General features: G+C 36.4%; 1 protein-coding gene across 1 annotated transcript in view; it reads left to right on the forward strand.

Annotated features, from left to right (window-relative positions):
- The window catches only part of ANKIB1 (ankyrin repeat and IBR domain containing 1), a 159,644-nt gene that overhangs the window by 61,910 nt on the left and 75,710 nt on the right, over window positions 1-22,024 (forward strand). The window contains exon 3 of the mRNA XM_034642389.1: window positions 11,383-11,683. Coding sequence (XP_034498280.1) covers window positions 11,383-11,683 — 301 coding nt within the window. The remainder of the gene's footprint in view (window positions 1-11,382; window positions 11,684-22,024) is intronic.

The following is a 22,024-nucleotide window of genomic DNA, read 5'->3' on the forward strand; positions in this document are numbered from 1 at the left end:
TTAAGCGTCTGCCTTCGGCTCAGGGCGTGATCCGGCGTTATGGGATCGAGCCCCACGGCAGGCTCCTCTGCTATGAGCCTGCTTCTTCCTCTCCCTCTCCCCCTGCTTGTGTTCCTCTCTCGCTGGCTGTCTCTATCTCTGTCGAATAAATAATAAAAAATCTTAAAAAAAAAAAAAAAACGAAAATACTGACAAAACTTAGAATCTCTCCAAAAAGAAAGCATTTGTTGACAGCAAACATGTTTATATGAAGATTCTTACCTCGTTACGTGAGAATTAAATTTCATATTTGCTAGCTTATAAAATGAGAGAAGCAGGGGATAGTAGTTCTAAAAGAAATTTAGTGTTTTAAGAAGATTATGCAGCTATAAAAGTCTGATGGTAGAAGAAAAAGACAATTCTTTGCTTACATAATGAAATAAAATTCATAAAGCAGTATTCAAAGCTCTTTAGAACTTGATAAAAAACGTTCTACATTTTTTATATTTCTTTTAATAAAAATTGTTCAAATTAAGCTGCTACTTTTGGTTTTCTTGAAACATGTCATGTATACTCTGTTTGCCGTGTGCATGCTGCTCTCTCTGCCAGGAGTCCCCTTGCCCACTCCTCTCAGCTTTCTCTTTCTTATCTAAGTCTTACCCTTCCTTCAAGGCCCTGTGCAGGATCTGTCTTCTTAGCCTGTTACAACCCAAAGGAACCTCAGTCTTTCTTTTTTAACTTCTGTGGCTTTTTTTGTTTGTATGTATTACTTATTTGGTATATACTATATCATTGTGCTTTATAATTTTGTGTATCTTCTCTCTATCTAAATTACTACTTTTTTTTACTGTATCTTCTTTGTACTTCTAGCATCTAGCATAGTATCTTACACAAAGTAAATAACAGTTTTATAGAATCATCGCACAAGAAAATATTTTATGATCAGGATTTGTGAATAAAAAAACTTCCATGAATGAGTTAAGTTATCCAGACCCATGACTTTATCAAGTAGGCATCTCTGTAACCTCTTAAAAATAAAGTAGGTATTTCTTGACTTAGTATTTCCATAACCTCTCCTTTTTGCATTTAGTTTTTGTTTTCATTTCTCTAAAGGTACCTACTTGGAAGCCACCGCCAACTCATCTTGTTTTAAATTTTATATTTTTTCTTCCCAAACTGGGTTTTCCCTATGTTAACAACACCCAACAGATTGTGCTGATGTGATAATTGCACATGTATGAGTGCTTACTGTTTTCTAGGCACTATTAACAGTGTCTACATGCATTATCTCTTTTAATCCTCATTACAACTCTGGGAAGTAGTTTGCTCTCTGCATTTTAGAGGAGAGAAAACCTAAAGCACAGAAAATTAATCAACTTGTCAGATCTTTAGCAGTTTGTAAGCGACAGAGCTAATTGCCCAGACAGATGACTGTAGGCTTTAGGCTTTTTAACTACTGTAATAACGTCTTATCTCTATGGTCAGATAAACCTATGTGTCAGGGCTGCCTGAGCCACTTAATAGCAAGGCAAGTTATTTCATCACTCTGGGCTTAAGTTCCCTTATCTGTAAAATAGATATCTATTACATACAGCTTGTAGGACAATTAAATTAATTAATGTTATAGGTCTATCATGCTGCCTAGAATACAATATGTACTCAATAATGTTATTGCTTCTCATTTCTGTAACCCTAAATATCTTCAAATCATCCTTGACTTACTCCTTTGCCTAACCTGCTACTAAGAAAAGTTCACTAAGTTTCATCTCTGGAATTCACTTCTTTCCATTCCCATTGCCCCAGGCTTAGCTCACCCTTTTCAACCTGTGCTCCCAACATTGAAAATATCTGATTCCTAAATGTTTTTTTCCAGGTATTTTCCTCTCATAATCTCATGTGCAGATTAATCTTGCTCCTTTTTAATATTTTTTCTATCATGGCAAAACTGTAACAATACCGTGTTGTCTGTATTACTCTGTTTGGCTTCTAAAGCTCCCTTGACCTTGCCCTCATTCTACCCAGTCAGCCCAATTTCTCATTACTCTCTAATAAGCTCTTATCAGTGAAACTTGTTGATTGACTTCCTTTGTGCTCTCCCCGCCTTTAGAAATGCCACCACATTAGCTTTATTCCTGTCACTCCTTGATTCTCAAATGTCTTCTTTCTTCTCTGATTCGCTCTCCTTTAAATCCTAACTTGGTTTCTGTCTTTTTCATGAATTTACCTACAACTACTCTGACCTGCAGTACTTTTTGTTTTCTGAAATTCCTACAACTTAGATTTTAAGCCGTCTTATTGTTATTAAGCTCATCTTCTCCACTCCATTGTAAAGATTGTAAATACACTTAGACTAACTATTGAGTACTTAACCCATTAAAGCTTTTTTTAAATTGAGTATTGTCAGTGAGATTACAGAACTGTTATATTGCTTTAGATTCCTAACATTGAACACTACAGTAGTATTTAGTATCAAGTCTTGTTATATGATTAATTAAAACTTGCTTGGAATACTAAAGTAAAATATATTTAAGTATTATTATTACTAAGATAATGTGTATATTTTAACATAAAGGAAACCAAGTAACAAAATGTTTTTTAACCATTTATAGTATAATTTACAAATATACTTACTAAAATTGGGTAACACTATTAAGAAAGTTATCTAACACAGTGATTCTTAAAGTATGTCTGAGGATTCCTAGATCCTGAGATGCTTTTAGGAGGTACACGAAGTCAAATCTGTTTTTGTACTAATACTAAGGTATTATTTGCCTTTTTCACTGTGTTGACATTTGCTGTGAAAGTGCAAAAAATGGAGGATAAAACTGCTGATGCCTGTAGATGAGTTAAGACCGTGGTACCCAACCTGACTAGTAATGATTGTATTCATCACTGCCGGCCACTTGCCATTTAAAAAAAAGCCAGTTTCACTTAAAGGTATCCTTGATGAAGCAGTAAAAGTTATTTCTTTAAGTAAGAGTTACTATTTTTAATCTCCATCCTTGAGTACGGTACGAAAAAAGTTCATTGATGTGATTTCAGATTTTACATTGCAAGTAACCTAAGAAATGTCCACTTGTTGAGTTTTTGGTATAGTACCAAATGTGAATATTCACAGTTATCTGAAAAGGTGTTTTAGGATACTTCTCCTTTTTCTGACTATATAGAGGCTGGATTTTCTTCATATGCTTTGAACCAAAACGACATACCACAATAGATAGAATGCTGTGAGAATTCATCTTCTGTTAGCTAGACATGAAAAGAAATTTATAAATGTGTAAAATAGTGCCATTCCTCTCAATTTTTTTTAGTTTTTTTCACTTCAGTATGTCAAGAATATTTAATATGTAATGGTTTTTTATGAATACGTATTTTTTTAATGTTTCAATTTTTAATATAAACATAAATATACATAACCCACATAAACAAAAACTCTTAGGGAACTTCACTGATTTTTAAAGTTGTAAGAGGCCTGTGACCAAAAAGTTTAAGAATTGCTGATTTGGTCAATATTCTTAACTCTTCAAGGCAGGACTATATCTGTTTCTACATCATGTGGTTATCATTCTATTGAATGAGTAAAGGCCTATAGAAAAGATGACATATATTCTCTTTAGTTACCAGTTTGGACTACTTTTATAATTTGGCCACATGTTTTATACTTAAATTTATACTATGTTTACTTTATACTTAACTTTCAATTTCAGCCTGAAGTGTTTGGGTGTTTTCTTCTTTATTTCCTTAATTGTTTGGAGAGATCAGTAGCTCATAATTTCTTTATTAAAGCCTTTAACATCATTGCCAGAATCAGAAATTATTGTTCTCCTTTCCTAAGAATAAACAACTCTTATTTCCTTAATTTGTATTTTTTAAAAAATTTATTTAGTTAAGAAAATCACATCAAATTATTATATTAAATGTTTAGTTGCTTTTGGAATTAAGAAATTATTCCTCCCCTTTTTTTAAGATTTTATTTATGTGTGTATTTATTTATTTATTTATTTGAGAGACAGCACATGCAGGCTGAGGAGGAGCAGAGGGAAAGGGAGAAGCAGATGCCACACTGAGCAGGGAGCCCAAGGCAGGGCTCGATCTCATGACTCAGATCACAACCTGAGGCGAAACTAAGAGTCAGACGCTTAACCAGCTGAGCCACCCAGGCGCCCCAAGAAATTACTCTTCTTAACACTGTTACGTAGAATAAGGATAAATAGCATTTGTTCATCAGCATTAAATAAAATAGCAAGTCTGTTTTAATTATTTGTGTTTTTGATAACGTTAAATATTTCACTGTATGTAACCTTGCTATTTTTCTAACAAACTGATGGCCATTATTTTCTTATGATGCCTCATTTAATCTCAGGTACCTGTCTACTGGCTTCAGTATAGTCCCTTGCTCAGCTTGGCTAGATTTGTAATGCATGAAATATATGGATAGACAAAGATATATATGTATACTTAGTCAAGGACCTAGTGGCGATAAAGTAAAGCCTCCATGTGGAGTAAGACCTTGATTTTATCACCATTTCCTTTCGCTCTATGGTACCTGCAACAGCAGGCATAACTTTCCTTTCTTCTTAGGCAGGATAATATGGTAAAAGTAGTTTACAGTTTAGCAGCTAGTTTGCATCCATATCTCTCTGAACCCAAATGCTTTTTATTTACATTATCCCACACCACAGTGCCTCCTTCATGAGAAACTAAATCCATATTCATAAATAGTTACTTAATGTAGCAAGAAGACTGTTAGATTTTGCAATCAGTGTGTCCTAATTGGGATACTTTTTAGTTATATCTTCTCAAAAGTTATGTATAAAATGGGAGTTATAGGGACACCTGGGTGGCTCAGCTGTTTAAGCGTCTGCCTTCAGCTCAGATCTAGATCCCAGGGTACTGGGATCAAGTCCCTTATTGGGCTCCTTGCTTGGCAGGGAGCTTGCTTTTCCCTCTGCCTGCCTTTCCCCCTGCTTGTGCACTCTCTTGCTCTCTCTCTCTCTCTCTCTGACAAGTAAATAATAAAATCTTTTTAAGAAAAAGTAAATTGGGGGCGCCTGGGTGGCACAGCGGTTAAGCGTCTGCCTTCGGCTCAGGGCGTGATCCCGGCGTTATGGGATCGCCCCACATCAGGCTCTTCCGCTATGAGCCTGCTTCTTCCTCTCCCACTCCCCCTGCTTGTGTTCCCTCTCTCGCTGGCTGTCTCTATCTCTATCGAATAAATAAATAAAATCTTTAAAAAAAAAAAAAAAGAAAAAGTAAATTGGAAATTATAATGCTTATTCCTTAGATTTTACAGAATAGCATCTTTGCTTCTTTGGAAATAAAAGGGGCCTGTCTTATACTATAAATAAAATATAAAACCTTCATTAGAACATACATTAATATCAAGCTTTAAGAAGTAATAGAGTTTCTAATTCTTGATTTCTATTTTTTGACTCATATTTAAGTAGTTATTAAGTTCTTTTAATGGGTTAAGTGGATTTAAGTGGATTGAAGTTCTCCTCTCCTACCCTTCCTTGCCTGCAAACTCCATAAGAACAGGGAATTAATTTGTGTTCTTCACAATATGGTTTTTTATTGTTTTTTTGTTATTAAAGATTTTATTTATTTATTTGATAGAGAAAGACAGCCAGCGAGAGAGGGAACACAAGCAGGGGGAGTGGGAGAGGAAGAAGCAGTCTCCTAGCGGAGAAGCCTGATGTGGGGCTCGATCCCAGAATGCTAGGATCACGCCCAGAGCCGAAGGCAGATGCTTAACGACTGAGTCACCCAGGCGCCCCCGCAATATGGTTTTAGAATAGTACCTGCCAAATAACAACTGCAGTACTTGTTGCATGAAAGAGACGATTTAAAAGGAACTGAAGGTATATGTATGTGTTAGTGACTGATAGAATCAGAGTGTTATTGGCAAGAAATGGAGGCTCTGGCAGAGCAGACTGTTATTTTGGAGGGAGCTCAGTTGAATATGAGATGATAGTGGAATATGCAAGAGAGAGGGGCCTATATAAGGAGTTAGAATATGGTCTAGAGGTCAGATGAGAATTTAGGATGAATAGAGCATTAACAGTTACCACAGAAGTAATAATAGAAGCCCCTTAAGAGAATCATGATTCCACCACCATTGTCTATCATTTGGATTCTGTTAATACTTTATAGTTTACCAAGTGTATTCATAAAAACCATTGAAAGTTAGATGGCTGTGAGAATAGATTTGCTCTCTAAAAGGAGGGAAGGTGTATGAAGAAGAAAATGGATTCAGAACTGAATTTTCTTCCAGTAAGGGGTTAGGAAGTGGAGCTGTTACCATTGGAAAAGAGAAGTTGTGCTTTAAAAAAATATTTGAGAAGATGTGTACTTATGGAAACCAAGGTAATTAAAAGGTCAGGATATAAATGGATAGTCAGGGGTGCCTGGGTGTCTCAGTCGGTTAAGTGTCTGCCTTCAGCTCAGGTCATGATCCCAGGGTCCTGGAATCGAGCCCCATGTCAGACTCGCTGCTCAGTGGGAAGTCTGCTTATCTCCCTCTCCTTCTGCACCTCCCCTCCCCCCACCACAGCTTGTTGCTCACTCTATCTGAAATAAATAAAATCTTTTAAAAAATGAATAGTCAACTATTTCAGGTTAAAAGCAAAAGTTACAGACAATGATGATGAATTTAGCTCTTAGGAAATTCCTGGGGATGTGAAGAGTGCCATTTCAGTGCTGTTATTGATAAGCATAGAATCATTTTGAAGTGGAGATTATAGAAGAAATAGAGGTAGCAGTGATAAACTGGCCATTTGGGAATTAACAGTAAAGAATCTAGAAAAACAAATGGCTCCTGGATGGGTTAGTAGGTCAAATGAAAGGGATTATTTTCTAGGTTAATGTTTTCCTTACTCTGCCTTTCTACTAGTTATCTTCTGTCCCTATTCGAGAATTAACCTATGCAAGTAGTAAAATATACTTCATAATTACTGACATAGTAACAGGGAGGGGCCTATCTAAAATTTACATATCAACTAGTTATTATTCTATTATACATTTATGTACATAAGGAAGGCTCTACTTTTGATATTAAATAGGTGATAGAAAAATAATAAGAATCAAAATTAGAATATCCAGCTTTATAGTTTTAGTGCAAATTGTTTATGCAGGTATGGTACGATGTCTAATAAATTGAAGAATCTTTCCTGAGTAAATACATATAAAGAAGCTATTTTAATATTTTAACTTGAGAATCATAAACTTTTTTATTTGATTAATCAGAGTCTGGCAGATTGGACATTTGCAAAATTAGCTATCTCTTCTCTATATTGGGGAGTCTCTAGAAATGTTTAATATGAGAGAGAGATCTCTCTGTATCAACTGACATCCTTCCAACTTACATTAAATCCTGTGGTGTAAAGGACCTGAGATCTCCTGAGCAAACTGAAAGAAAATAAATGATATTAATGGGAAATGGGAATAGGAAGGGCTGGATAAAAGTGGTTTACACAGACTCTTACAGAATCTGAATTAATTTTAATAATTTCTTCCTAAATTAAATTTTTAAGAAAATGAAATCATTTTTGTTAATTTAATGACTCCTAGGAAAGTTTTTAATTTTGAACATATTTTTAGAGTATCATTTTAATTTTAGTTATCCACTACAATCCCACTGTAATTCAACTGTTACAAATACATAGTATCAATGGGGGAAATATTGTATATTTTCCTTTTTTTTTTTTTTTTTTTTTTTTTTTTTAGCTATTAAGCAACATTATGGTCATATAAGCAAACAAAACTACCCATGTTCCTGCCTCCTGTAAACAACTGTTAGAATTATTCTGTGTTCCCTTCTAGTTTGAGCTGCAGACATTCATAGACTTTGTAATGACTTTATAATTTTTTATTATAGTCATAGATATACTATGATTCGCTTCCCATTTCTCCTATAAACCATTTAAGTGATTCCAAATTTTTTTATTCAAAGTAACACTGTATTGAATGTCATTGTTCCTATAGATTTTTATTTCTTTTTTTAAGATTTATTTGTTTATTTTAGAGAGAGAGTGTGTGCGTGTGCATGCACGCGCAAGGAGGGAGGGGCAAAGGGAGAGGGAAGGAGAGATTCTGCAGCAGACTCCCTGCTGAGGGAGGAGCCTGATGTTGGGCTCAGTCGCACAACCCCGGGATCATGACCTGAGCCAAAATCAAGGGTTGGACACTTAACCAATTGAGCCACCCAGGCACCCCAAAATTTTTCTTTTATGTTTTTCCTTTGGGATAAATTCTCAGAAATAGGTTTACCTGGTCAAAGGATATGAACCATGTGTTGTTAAGGAGCTATTTATTATGTAACTTGCCCAAGATCACATAAAGAGTGACAGAATTAGGATTAGAGCTTGGCAGTCTGTACTAGATGCCATGTTCTTGATCAGTCTTCTACACTTTGGCTTGAGAGATCCCCAATGCTGTGTCACCAATCTAGATCATAAGAGTAGTATGTATGCAGTTCATCTGTCAAAGTTATAGCAAGAAATTGGTGTATCTTACAGTAGGTTGAGGATTTCAGAAAGAACAGGATATAGACCCTGCTTTAGAAGCCTATGAACTAAGTGATAGAAGGAAACAGATATATAAAAAAGTAACTGTGATACAGTGTAATGAGTTATATAATTAGGATGCTCAATGAAGACAAAGAAAGGAGTGGCCACACTGGAGGGGGAGCATAGCGTAAAGAGGCTTCTAAATAGGATTGGGTTTGTTTAGATAGTCTTGGTCAGTTTCTAGGAAACCAAACAGCAGAGCAAAGCATTGAAGAGCCTGCACATCTGTTGTGGGAATCAGAAGGCCATAAAGGCTATGTTGGACTGTAGAGAAAATATGTACAATTAGGGCTTTCTGAGGGAATTTTACTGAAACTTGGGACCTGGGCTAAAAGACAAGCTTTGGAAGATAGACTGTGACTGACTAGAGATTGAGAACTCCAGAGAGATTTACCTCCTAGGATATAGATGTTTACATCTGAAGAGGGATGAGGAGTGGGTAAGACCTTAGACCGTGGAGACATTCCCTAAGTCATAAAACGCAGAGATGCTAGTCTTTTCATCCCCCTAGAGATATACTTTACATTTCAAAGGGTAAGAACCCAAGATCTTCCCTAGGATATTTTGTTCACACTCAGAGGGGAGGAGTCTGCTATATAACCCTCTAGAATCTTATTTTCAGGGCTCCTTGCTCTATTAGCTTGCTATTGCTGCTATGACAAATTACCACAAACTTAAAGACTTAACACAAATTTATTATATTAAAGCTCTAGAGATCAGAAGGCTGAAGTGTTCCTACTGGACTAAACTCAAGGTGTTAGCAGGGCTGTGTTCCTTCTGGAGGTTCTAGGATAGAATCCTTTCCCTTTGCTTTTCCAGCTTCCTAAAGCTGCCTGCTGTTCTTGGCTTGCGGGTCCTTCCTCCATCTTTAAAAGAAACAGTTTAGCTTCCTTCCATGTTCCAATCTCTTTTTGACTCTTGACTCTCCTATCTTTTTCTTAAAAGGACTTGTGATTACATTGGGCCCACTTGGTTAATGCAGGCTAATTTCCCATGTCAGGAACCTTAACTTAATCACACCTGCAAAGTCCCTTTACTGTGTAAGGTAACATGTTCATGGATTCCAGGGATTAAGACATGGATCTTTTTGGGGTGGGGGCATTACTCTGCCTACCATACTCACCTATAGTGCAGACCCCAGTGCATATAGAATGATCTGATCTGGCTCTAATTGCAATTTCCCAGGGGAAGGAGTTGGGGTATAAGGAACTGACATAGTTATAAGTAATAATAATTTATTTGTTCCTGCTCCAGAGGCCTCATGTCTACTTTCAGGACAGTTCAAATCAATGTAGTGCTAAAACCCCAATAGACTGGTTTTGAAGGGCTCTACAGCTGAGCTCTCTAGACTCCTGAATGATAAGAACAGGAAAAATCCAGAGTTGTCTGGGACCTTCTGCCTTAGGACCTCTTAGTCAACCTTTTTCTCATAAAAGCTTTCCAGCTTGGCTAACTCATTCAAATTGAAGAGTCCATCCTAGCTCCTTTGTGGTCAGTTTTTTTCTGTCAGACCCATGTGTGTAAGCTAAAACTAACCTAAAAGCAATCCAGATATAACTAGGGGTTAGAGTTTGGCTCTTGCTGCCTTCCCCTTGCTGTTCCATTTGCATTTAGCAAATGATACCAGCACTCCACAGTAAATGTAGGCACTCATCTTCAGATATGAGACTTACATTCCCATTTCCTAATGTATTTGTGTGTTTTCTAGCATAGGCTGACTGTATTCCAGCAGGGTTGTTGGTTTTTTTTTTTTCCAGCTCATTTTCCAGTATCTTATTATAGTTACTGAATTGGCTCAACTGTTAATCCTGTGATCCTAGTTAAGGGATGTATTAGGGAGTTAGGTATAACTGTCTGATCTGGGTTTGGCATTAGTTAAGGGAGTTCACCTAGACCTATATCTTTGGTAAAGGCTATCACTTTGGAATTAGATCTTGGTCTTCCAGAACTAACCACAACGTATTCCCCTAAAAAAATATTACACTGTGTAAATAGTGCTAGCCAATGACTTTCAGGTAGAAAAATTTTTTCTAGATTTAAAAATTACTCTTACACTTATGCACTACTTCCTGTGCTTATATTGTCACCATCCTTACTCAGTAAAGATGTAACTAAGAGAAATAGGGCAGAACAATAAAGAAAAGAAGATAAAAGTTGGTGTGGAGGGGCGCCTGGGTGGCACAGCGGTTAAGCGTCTGCCTTCGGCTCAGGGCGTGATCCCGGTGTTATGGGATCAAGCCCCACATCAGGCTCCTCCGCTATGAGCCTGCTTCTTCCTCTCCCACTCCCCCTGCTTGTGTTCCCTCTCTCGCTGGCTGTCTCTATCTCTGTCAAATAAATAAATAAAATCTTTAAAAAAAAAAAAAAGTTGGTGTGGAATGTATAATAATACATTATTATTTTTATTTAAAATATTTGTTTAAATTTTATTAAATTATTTAAATTTATTTAAATTTATTTTAAAATACCCTCAGGCATTCATGTGATTGACATATGAGTCTCACGTGGCCCTTCCTGTTCCTTTCCTCCCTCTGCCCCTTCCTTTTTTCTTGTCTTCCTTTTTTCTTTACTTCTTCTTTATTTTTCTTCCCTTTTCTTTTCTCTTCTATCCCTCTTCTTTGATTAGCAAATAACGTAAAGATATGCAGCTTTTTCTTAGTTTTTTGTTCTAGAATGGAGTTTTTGTAAAAATTATTCAGCTTATTTTGAAACAGGACTTCACTGGACATTTCATTAACAGCTTAGAAGTAGAGTTTATCTTTTAAATTTATCTTCTGTGTGTTCTTATTTCAAGACAAGGGGACACTGCTTTTCATTTTTTTCTTTATCATTTTAGGACTTTTCTTTTTGGTAGAGATGGAAATCCAAATAAACGGAATGTGCACAATGAGACATCTATGCATTTGTTATGTATGGGACCTCAAATTATGATATCTGAAGGAGCCCTTCATCCTCGCTTAGCACGGCCTGCAGAAGATGATTTCAGAAGAGCGGATTGTCTGCAGATGATCTTAAGATGGAAAGGAGCAAAACTTGACCAAGGAGAATACGAGCGAGCAGCTATTGATGCCGTTGATAACAAAAAAAACACACCCCTGCACTATGCTGCTGCCTCAGGGATGAAAACCTGTGTTGAGGTAAAACTTTGTTTTTTAATATTCTGCATTCTGTAAAATTTGTGTCTTGGTAATATGTAATAATCAGAGTTTTCTTTGCTTATCTTAGCAGTTACTTTAGTCCTTTCTGTCCTCTTTGTGGTTCTAAAAGAATCTGGATCCCTTTTAAATAAAGTCCTTCTTAGGGAAAGATTAAAAACAAACCCATAGTTAAACAGTCCACCTTGGGAATTAAATGGAATCAAGAGTAATTAAAAATTGGCTAACATTCCTGAAGGTAACAGGCATCAATTAAACATTTGTCACTTAGAATAAGGGTTTTAGTAGAGATATGTTTTACTTTTTAGCTGATTTTTAGAAGCCGACTTATACATATTGGATATGGCAAATCTTAGCAAGTGGGACTTAGAGCTATATTACCTAGAATTGATCAGTTCCCTAAGCAAGGATAAATATTAATGAATATATTTATTCTCGTCTTTTAAAAAAACCTTTGTAATTTAAAATGTGCTGTTTTTTCTGTTTAATCTGCATTAATTCTAATGTATTCCTGAATACTATATTGCATTTGAGTTTTTCCATTTATATATGTCATATAGAACAGTAGGCTTAGATAGAATCAGCCACATAATAAAGGATCTTAACTAAGCTAAGAAATCCTTACTCTTCACGTTATCATCACTACTATACATACAACAGAATGGGTTTTTCTCAGCTACATTCACACAATTTATACTTAGTCACAGAATTTCTTTCGTATAGATATTTTAAAGCGTGAGTGGGGAGCATTATAGATTGGATCCCAGAGTTTTGTTACCAAAACTGATGGACCTTTGATGGAAGAGCAGTGATCCTAATCAGATTAAAATATGTATCTGAAAATTTAATATTTCTTTAATGTTACATATATATATATTATACTTCTAAATTGATAAATGTACTAAAAATATGAATGTCTTTCATTTTCTTACTCATTTTAAAAGATTACAACCACTTATATGATTTCTTTAGTTTATCTGAAGTGACAGTTTTCTTTTTACTTTAAAAATCCTTCTGATCTTTTGTTTATTGCTATTATTTGTGATACTGGTTAATCTTTTAGAATCTTAGTCATTTTATCTCTTGTGGGGTTGTGTCACCTTTGCCCACTAGTAAGTTAGCGACAGTCATTAACTTGAAACTATTTTTTTAAGCAGTGCTTTCTAACATTGATTTACAGCGTGGTGGAAGGATGTCCTAGGATTTGGGGGCAGGGGGTGCCTATCGGTAGAAATCCTGAGGCGTTTTACACAGACCTTTTTGTATATTGTTCTGTGCCTACCTCCTATAAAAGAATCTCTGCTGAAGTGACTCATCATTATTGATGGGGTTGCATTGTATTTCTCAAGTGAGTTAGAGTAGAAAATAGCTTATTCTTGATAGTAGTAATGATTCTCTTATTTTGCTGCTTTAATATCTTCCTTCCAAAACTTCTCTATAAGCATTGCTTTAGTACTTGTTGATTTTGAAGTATGTTTACAGTGACATGCTTATTAAATTGTTGCCAAAAATTGAGTGCAGTGTTTTTACCAGTATTATTTTTTGTTCAGTGAAGGAAATTAGTGCTAAGTTTATTCTGAATTGACAGGCCTGATGATTTGCTTTGTGTGAATGAATGTGTATGTGTCAGCATATCACATTCATAAACCACACCATTTGGTAACTGTTTCCATTTTTCTGTATTCAGAGAAGCTCTTTGACTTAATAAAACATCCCAAACAGAGCCCTGTAACTACCTTGGTTGCATTTATTCTAGTTTTCCTCAACAAATTCTAGCATATCCTTTTACCTATATAAAGTTATTTTTAATCTCTTACGTATACTTGATTATACACTTGCCCAGCCTTAGGCCTTGATTGGCTTTTGATAATGCTTACTATTCATTAAACTAGTACTTTAATTATTTCCGGAGGTCTTAGTGTGTTTCCTAATACTAGTGCATAAAATAAATGCATTGAAATATAGAACCTAATAACTGTACTTCTTACAGTATTAGTCTATATGTATCTTCATGTGGTATCATACTCCTTGAGTTAAAAGAGTGTTATTAGGTATTTATTAATTTTTTTCATAAAGCTGAGAGATATAGTATGGTAAAAAGGAGTACTGATTTCTAGTCTTGGTCTTCACAGTGTCTATATACTGAACCTCTTTGAGATTATCAGTTCCAACCATCCAAGAGAAAACTATCTCCATTATCTCAGAAGATGTCTAAAACACTAATTTTCTGTTGATCTTTGATTGCTCTAAAATATATCCCATTTTCAGTGTATAGGCTTTAAGGCTAAATTGATTATTTTATTCCATAGTTAAGGCCAACCTGTTCTGTTTTGTTTTTTGTTTTTAACTCTTGTATCTATGGAAATATGCCTTCGCTAGTTGTTCAGAATGTTTTTCTCTCTCTGTTTATTTAAAGACAAACTTGGTAAATTCATCAGGTGAAAATTTCATATATACATTTAATAATTTAAACAGTTCTTTATGGCTCATTATTTTGAACCATAGAAAGGAAATACTAACTAAAACTTCCCCTTCTCTTTGTAGTAATTGTGTTCCATAGTAAGCTACAGGCACATATCTCTCTCTCTCTCTCTCTCTCTCTCACACACACACACACACACACAGTACATAATATAGCAAAAACCTCTTAATTATAGAGTTCTTCTGGAAACTTCCAGGTGTGAAGATAATCAGTAGCTTCATATAGGTTATTGCAATAGAATGCCTAGCGCTGAAGTTCCTCATGTTGTATTGCTGCCAGGTTGACTTCCTTGTATGGATATTCCAAGAGTCTTTCAAATTCAACATACCAAAAACTGTACTCAAGTCTTTCTGCCCTCTAGCTCCTCTTGGTTACTGCCTTCTTTCTATTACTGATGCCATCATTATACCTTATCTAATCTTGATACCTGGATTTACCTTGGCCTGGTTTTTGTCTTTGTCTTTTTGCATCAAACTCATGCCGCTCATTTGCAGAATAAAGCTCTTCCTTTTCTCTTTTGGCCACTCTCTAACACCAGCTGCTTAAGTTGAATCCTCACTTTGGTGTATTTATCAGAATTTCCTTAAGTAGGAAAGTCTGGTGTTTCACAAATATTAATGATTCCGAATTACTTAAGAGATAAAAGTAACACAGAGAGGAATGGGCTGCAACTGTTTGAAAGTTAAAAATGCTTATATGTTAAGCATTTATTAAAGACAAACCATAAATTAAGTGCCTCTAATTCTAAGTTTTTTCATATTACAAAGAATCATTCCAAAGGTCAGCAAACTTTTTTCTGTGAAAGTCAAATAGTAAATATTTTAGACAACAGCTCAACTTTGCCATTGTAGCCTGAAAGCAGCCATAGACAGTACGGAAACAAATGTGCATGGCAGTGTTCTGTTAAAACTGTTTATGAACCCTCCCACTTGACTTTCTTATGATCTCCACATATCATGAAATATTCTTTTGATTTTTCTTTCAACCATTTAAAAATGTCTAGTTCATGGACTATACAGGAACAGGCAACAGGCTGGATTTGGCCCACAGTTTGCACTGGGACCCCTGTATTATGCAAAGAATTGGAAGAGGAAAGCACAGATGACTCCACACTTCAGAAGCTTATTTTAAATATAAAAAATAACATTTATGAAGCGAGTCCTATATGCTTTAATTATACAAAGAATTTTTTAAATGCTGTGTAATAGATGCCCAATGCACAAAAATGGAACTCCGTTAAAATAAATCTTACAAGAATTTCATACAATAAATAATACACTTTCTTCTTAGTTGCTGAGTTTTTGTTTTTCTCTTTCTTTGGAATACAGATGGACTTTGGAGAAGAATGATGAGTTAGGTCTATTAGCATGGCCCAGTTAAAAGCCCAGTGATTTTTCTCCCCTTGGCCAACTTTCCTAAGAGTCAGCCTGGTCATTAAGCCGCGTTTTATTTATATTAGTGCTTTTCCTGTCATAGTGATTCAATAAATGGTTGATGTGCGGAGGTTATTGCTTTTGATAGTGTTTCATTCTTTGTAAAAAGCATTTTTTAAAATGAGCATTATCTTAGATATTTCCTATGCACCCCTGTCCTAGTTGCTTATTCAAAGCTTTAAGTGTAACTGCTTATTGTCAGATCAAATAGAGGTCAGTAGAAAACTAAAGGTGGTAAGTCACTTTTCCCTTTACAGCCATAAGGCCTATTTGACACTTTGGCAGCTATCAGAGCATTTCACACTTCAATGAAAAGCCATAAAAACCATTCACAGGTCAGACTGAAGAATTTTACTTAATTATATTGTGTTTTTAGCACCTGGAGTTTTAAAACTGAAAAGAATATAGAAGTTGTAGTCCCAGCTCAACAATTTAGTAACTTTGCCTGTCTGAGCCTCAGATTTCTAATATTTATTCGAGAAAGTTATGACTTCATTATTGCCTCCAAAATATTAACGATGCTAAGGGCTATATTTTTTGGGCATTTGTTATAGGCATTGAAGGGAAAGGAAGACCATTTTAATTTTATCCTGAAAGATTTCATGGGGACTAGTATGCTTTGAGTGGGTATGATTTCAGTATTTGGAGAAGGATACTTCAAATGTGCCTCTCAGACCTGCAGCATCAGTTACTCCTGGGAGCTAGTTATAAATACTAAATCTTGGACCCGCCAGACCTCCAGATTCCAAATCAGAATCTCTGAGGGTAGACTCCAAGATGTTTTAAGCAAGTTCTTCTGCTTATTTGTTTATGTGTCAGAGTTTGAGAAGCACTGTCCTAGGTCTCTGACATATGCAGGTTAAAGTATTTTGCAGAAGAATGATAAAGACAGATGACTTAAAATGAAGATAGAGGCCATACCAAGTAGAACATACTAAATTCAAGGTCAAGAATATGGAATTTATTTATAGAAAATTGAGCCATTGAAAATTTTTGATTGGAAAAGTACTATTAGGAAAGCAAACATAGTAAGATTAGCCTAATGGTTGTTATGTAGAATACATTTGAATGGGGTACTTGTAAAACAGAGTTTCTTGAAGACTTGCTACAAAGGATGGTCCTCAGTCTGGCATTGGCATCAGTTATTTAGAAACTTCTTGGAAATGTACAATCTCAGGCCTCATCCCAGACCAAATGAATCTGAATCTATAGTTTTGCTTTTTTAAGATTTTTTAAAATTTATTTTGGAAAAAGAGAGTAGGGGCAAGAGCAAAGAGAGAGGGAGGAGCAGACTCCCCACTGAGCAGGGAGCCTGATATGGGGCTCGATCCCAGGACTCTGCGATCACAACCAGATCCAAAATCCACAGTCGGATGGTTAACCTACTGAGCCACCCAGGCATCCCCTGAATCGGTAGTTTAACAAGATCCCAAGGTGATTCATATTCACATTAAGGTTTGAGAAACCCTGGCTTAGAGCATAGTCAGTGGAACACCTATAGGGGAATCAATACTTTTTATAAAAAGTACATATATCTAATCCCCACCTGCTTCCCCCTAGTATGACTATCAGGCTACCCGGATGATTCTTACAGTTTGAAAACCTTTGTGCTAGAATAGTGGTTGTAAACATGGCTGCACAAAAAAAAATCGCATAGTGTAGACTGTATCTCAGATCAATAAAATTGGAATTTCTGGGGTTGGAGCCCAGACATTGGTATTTGAAACTCCAGATGATTCTAGTGGGCAGCCAATGTTGAAAACCAACGTAGTAGAGGGAGTGATAGGCATTAGATTATTGCACTAATTCTGGTAGGACCTGATAAAGAGCCTCAATTTGTGTGATGGTCTTGGAAATGGAAAGAGTAAGGCAGAGGCAAGGGACATTATGAGGACTTGGTAGCATTTGGTGACCTGGTCAGTTGATACAAGAAAGCAGGGGAGACTAAGGGTTAAAAATGATGGAGCCTCGGGGGCGCCTGGGTGGCACAGCAGTTAAGCGTCTGCCTTAGGCTCAGGGCGTGATCCCGGCGTTCTGGGATCGAGCCCCACATCAGGCTTCTCTGCTGTGAGCCTGCTTCTTCCTCTCCCACTCCCCCTGCTTGTGTTCCCTCTCCCACTGGCTGTCTCTATCTCTGTCAGATAAATAAATAAAAATCTTAAAAAAAAAAATGATGGAGCCTCTAAGGCACCTGGCTAGTTCAGTTGATAGAGCAACGCACGTGACTCTTGATCTCAGGATCCTGAGTTCAAGCCCCTCGTTGGGCCTAGAGCTTACTTAAAAAAGTAAAGTGTGTGCATTTAAAAAAAAAAAAAATGATGGAGGCTTTAAAATGTTAATGTTAAGCTGTCTTTGGGTGATATAATTTTTCTCTCATTGGTTTTGCACATTTTCTATAACAATCTATCATTGTTTGTAATTAGAGTAAAATAAATTATTTTTAAGTAGAATGAGTGTAGTTTTGAACCTGGGTCACTTTGAAGCCTGCTGACAATTAATAGACATTTAAAAAGTGAGATGAGTAAAGGAATTGGTTGAAAGGAAGGGAGAACATACTGAGTTTTCATTTAGAGGCATGGAGATTGAGGTCTTAGATGAGCTACATGAAATGGTGTTCAGGCTATTAAAAATTAGTACTAGTTGTTTGGGAGTAAAGAATATAGATTTAGAATTGAGTGTTGTCTGCGTAGAGTTGGTAACTAAAAACAAGATAAGGTAGAGATGAGAAATCCAAGGAAAAGATTTTAGATTATAGACAAAAGTGACAGCACCCATTTGGAGAACGCCTGTGTTTAAAGCAAGTGAAAAGTGGCCTATGAAGCAAACAGAAAAAGCAGAGAAGAGAGCTGAGATAATACTGTCAGGGATGCCAAGACAAGATATCAAGGGGAGGAGGTAATCAGTCGTGTGACATGCTGCAAAGAGGTAAAGCAATTAGAAGACTGAGAAAGGTTGTTGAATTTGAGAGTACTAATGATTTTCAGAAATAACTGTTTTAGTGAAATGGTCAGGGTAGAAGTCAGACTGCTGGGAGTAATTGAGTCTTTTGCTAAGGACGTGGAGAGACAGTGGGTGTCCATCACTAATTTGAAAAATGTGGCTGAGAGAGAAAGGAAAATATTAGGAAAGTAACTGGAAGGATAACAGAATTAAGATAAAGAATGCCTGTACCAGGAGTCCTTAGAGAGTCAGAGAGTGAAGATAGAGGGGTAATGGAGTGCTCAAGGTCATACAGGAAATAGAGATGACGAAATGGTAATTTTCAACTAGAACAGAGTTCAACAGTCATCTTGTTTTGTAACATCTTTTCTCAGGACTGTATAAGCCTCATTTTCCAGATGGACCTGTGTAAATTGAGACTTAACGAAGTTAATTGATTTGTCCAGGGTTCCAGCTATTTAGATTATCGATCAAAGGGGTGGGAAGAGATTTGTCTTGCATACTAGGGGCTGCCCTACCTCTCTTCCTCTGAGATTACAAACAGAAAGGAAGGCAAAATAAATGAACAGATGTGTTGAGATAGTGATAATTGGATGTTTCTTTTAAGGTAGAACATTTTATGTACCACCAAGTGTGCAGGAGAGACTAAAAATCACATTTGAATAAAGTATTCAGTTCTCCTTGCTTTAAGAGTGAGGAAAATGATACTTAAAATGCTTTGTTTGAAGCATTTAAAAACTACCTCTTCAGAACCAGATGTAACTCCCTTATTATATAAAAGCAAAACACCTGACTTTTGCAGCATCAGTTTCACTAATATCCCTACCTAATATAATACATCTTTCACTTACTGATGTTCCCAACTTCATGCCCCAAATGTCAGCAAGCTGAAACACTTTAAGTACTGCTTCAGTGTCAACCAGTACTGCTGTTAGCTAGCTTCTGTGCCAAAGGTACATAATGCTGATTTTCCTTGCCGGAACAAATGCTGCAAACATGGACACTGCATTTCATCACCAGTTACGAGTTTCTCTCCAGGTGCCAATTGCAGCAATGAGATACAGGTCTTTGTAGTCCCCTCAGCTCCACTCCAGTGATTTGATGATCCCTTTCAAAGAGTGATTACCAGTGAAGGCAAGAAATCTCACCCGAGTTTCAAATATGTTCAGCAGTGACTCTGAACGATGACTTCTCACACATCCCCTCTTCACACACCCATTTTTTTGTTAACGCCGAAGAATGCAGTCTGCACTCCAGTATATCCTCTTAAGAAGGTTCCCCTTACCAATATTCTAGAATGGCACAACCTCTTAAATTTTGTTGTCTTTCCTTTTGTTAAAGACTGGGGCATTAAGTTAAAGATGATTTATCTTGTTTGCTAATATTTAGAATCTTTTCTATGGTAATATCTGTTGTAAAGTAAATCATATCACAGCTTTGAAAGCTTTCCCAGTGTACATTTCAGGAATCATTTTCTGCTACTCTGAATAAAGAACCAGAAAATAAAGTCAGCTTTCCTAATTCCATAGTAGTGAGAAGCAAATAGTTAAGTCTCTGTTAGGATTGGATAAGCTGTGGGGCAAGCAGAAGGGCTAAAAACAGTAATAGACTCTGCTTTATTAAGTATGGTAGTCTGTGGGCTTTCTACAAGTCCCCAGTACTGAGTATGTAAGGTCATATAAATATATCCATTTCAACAGCAACAGAGGTAGTTGTCTAGGATCACTGCTTATCAAGATTTTTTTAAAGGCTTTATTCCTTTATTTTGAGAGAGAGAAAGCATGCACATGAGAGTGAGAACAGGGGGAGGGGCAGAGGGAGAGGGAGAGGCGGACTCCCTGCTGAGCAGGGAGCCCAACATGGGGCTTGATCTCAGGACCCTGAGATCACAGCCTGAGCCAAAGGCAGATGCTTAACCGACTGACCCCTCAAATTTTTACGTGTATAAGAATCTCTTGAACATCAGAATCAGATTCTGTTTCAGAGGCCTGGAGTGGGAGGGCTTTGGGTCATTATGTTGCGATTCAGCATTTCTAACAAACTCCTAGATAGTACTACTGATCCCCAGACCACACTTTGACTAGAGAGGTTCTAGGTTGTAAATAGCAGCTAATATGATCTTGCCCTCAGGCTCTAGAATGTGGCTGCCACAGTGACTGCTTAGAGCAAATTTTTTTTGTAAAGGGCCAGATGTAAAGAGTAAATATTTTGTGCTTTGTGGCCATGAGCCGTATTCTTCTTGATTTGTTTCTATGCTTGCTTTCACAATTAAAAAAAATTTTTTAGCCGTTTTAGCGCTGAGGTATACCCTCAGCTTCAAGCAAGAAGCTGAAGTCATATCTCTTGGGCTTGTCAAATTAGCCCATGGCCTTCAGGCCCGACATTGATAGAAGTCCCTTATTTCATCAAGCCTCTTGGGATGACTGTAGAGGACTCATTAGGATTCCAGTTCCAAAAGCAATAAAGGAACTTTATAAGAAGATCTCTATATTGTTGGAGGGAGGGGAGATAAAATTATATGGAAGAAAATGGAAGAAAACTACCTTTTTATTTAATGCCATAAAAAATGAAAACTAAAACTATTCATATTTAGATCATAAGTAAGATCTGGGTAGAACTTTACCACGGACCCAGGATGCATTTGACTTCTTTTAATTTATGTGATCAACCTATTCTGTTTGGCGGTACAGTATCCACTTATGGTTATGAGAAATTGGTCAAACTTTTGTGTGAATCCCAGTTCTTCTGCTTAATAGTTGGGTAACTTTGGTCAAGTTACTTAACTTTTCTGAGACATCATAATGTCCCGGGGTTTGTTTATAAATAAGAATGTGTACTTGAAATACTTAACATAGTGCTTGGAACTTAGAAGACAATAAATGGTGGCTGTTACTATGTTATTATGAGCATCAGCTCCATGACTAATTGTCAGGCTATTCTTTAAGGTTGTCAGGCTATTCTTTGTGGTCCTCTTGGCATTTATGTCCTTCCTAATGTCTCTGCAGACATAACGAGGAAATCTGAACCAACAGCCTTTAGTAACAACATATTTAACTTTGCAAAACCATCAGAAACCTCAATGGTAAACAAGTCAAGTCACTCTTCCATGTTTTGTTTTGTTTTTACTCTTTCATGTATTTTTAAGGTGAGATTTCTTTGGGCAAAATCCTACCTTTAAAAATTGAAACATTATTTGATATAGTGTTTTCCCAACTTGGCTATCAGTGCTTATTCTCATCACTTATTTTGAGGAATATTGGAAACAGTTTTGCTTCGGTAATTTGCCCATCCTAATTTCAGTTCAGTGTTGGACTGCATAGTGAGGATACAAATGGAAACTCTTGTCTGCCATGTCAGGCATTCAGGCATTAGGGGTTAAAGTAACAGTATCAGCAGTGTTTTTGTTTAAGAGAATTTATAGAAATGTATAAAATCCAAAGCTTTGAGTAACCATAAAGTGTTTTTAAG

Source organism: Ailuropoda melanoleuca, chromosome 1 (genome assembly GCF_002007445.2).
Source record: "Ailuropoda melanoleuca isolate Jingjing chromosome 1, ASM200744v2, whole genome shotgun sequence".
Taxonomy (NCBI): domain Eukaryota; kingdom Metazoa; phylum Chordata; class Mammalia; order Carnivora; family Ursidae; genus Ailuropoda; species Ailuropoda melanoleuca.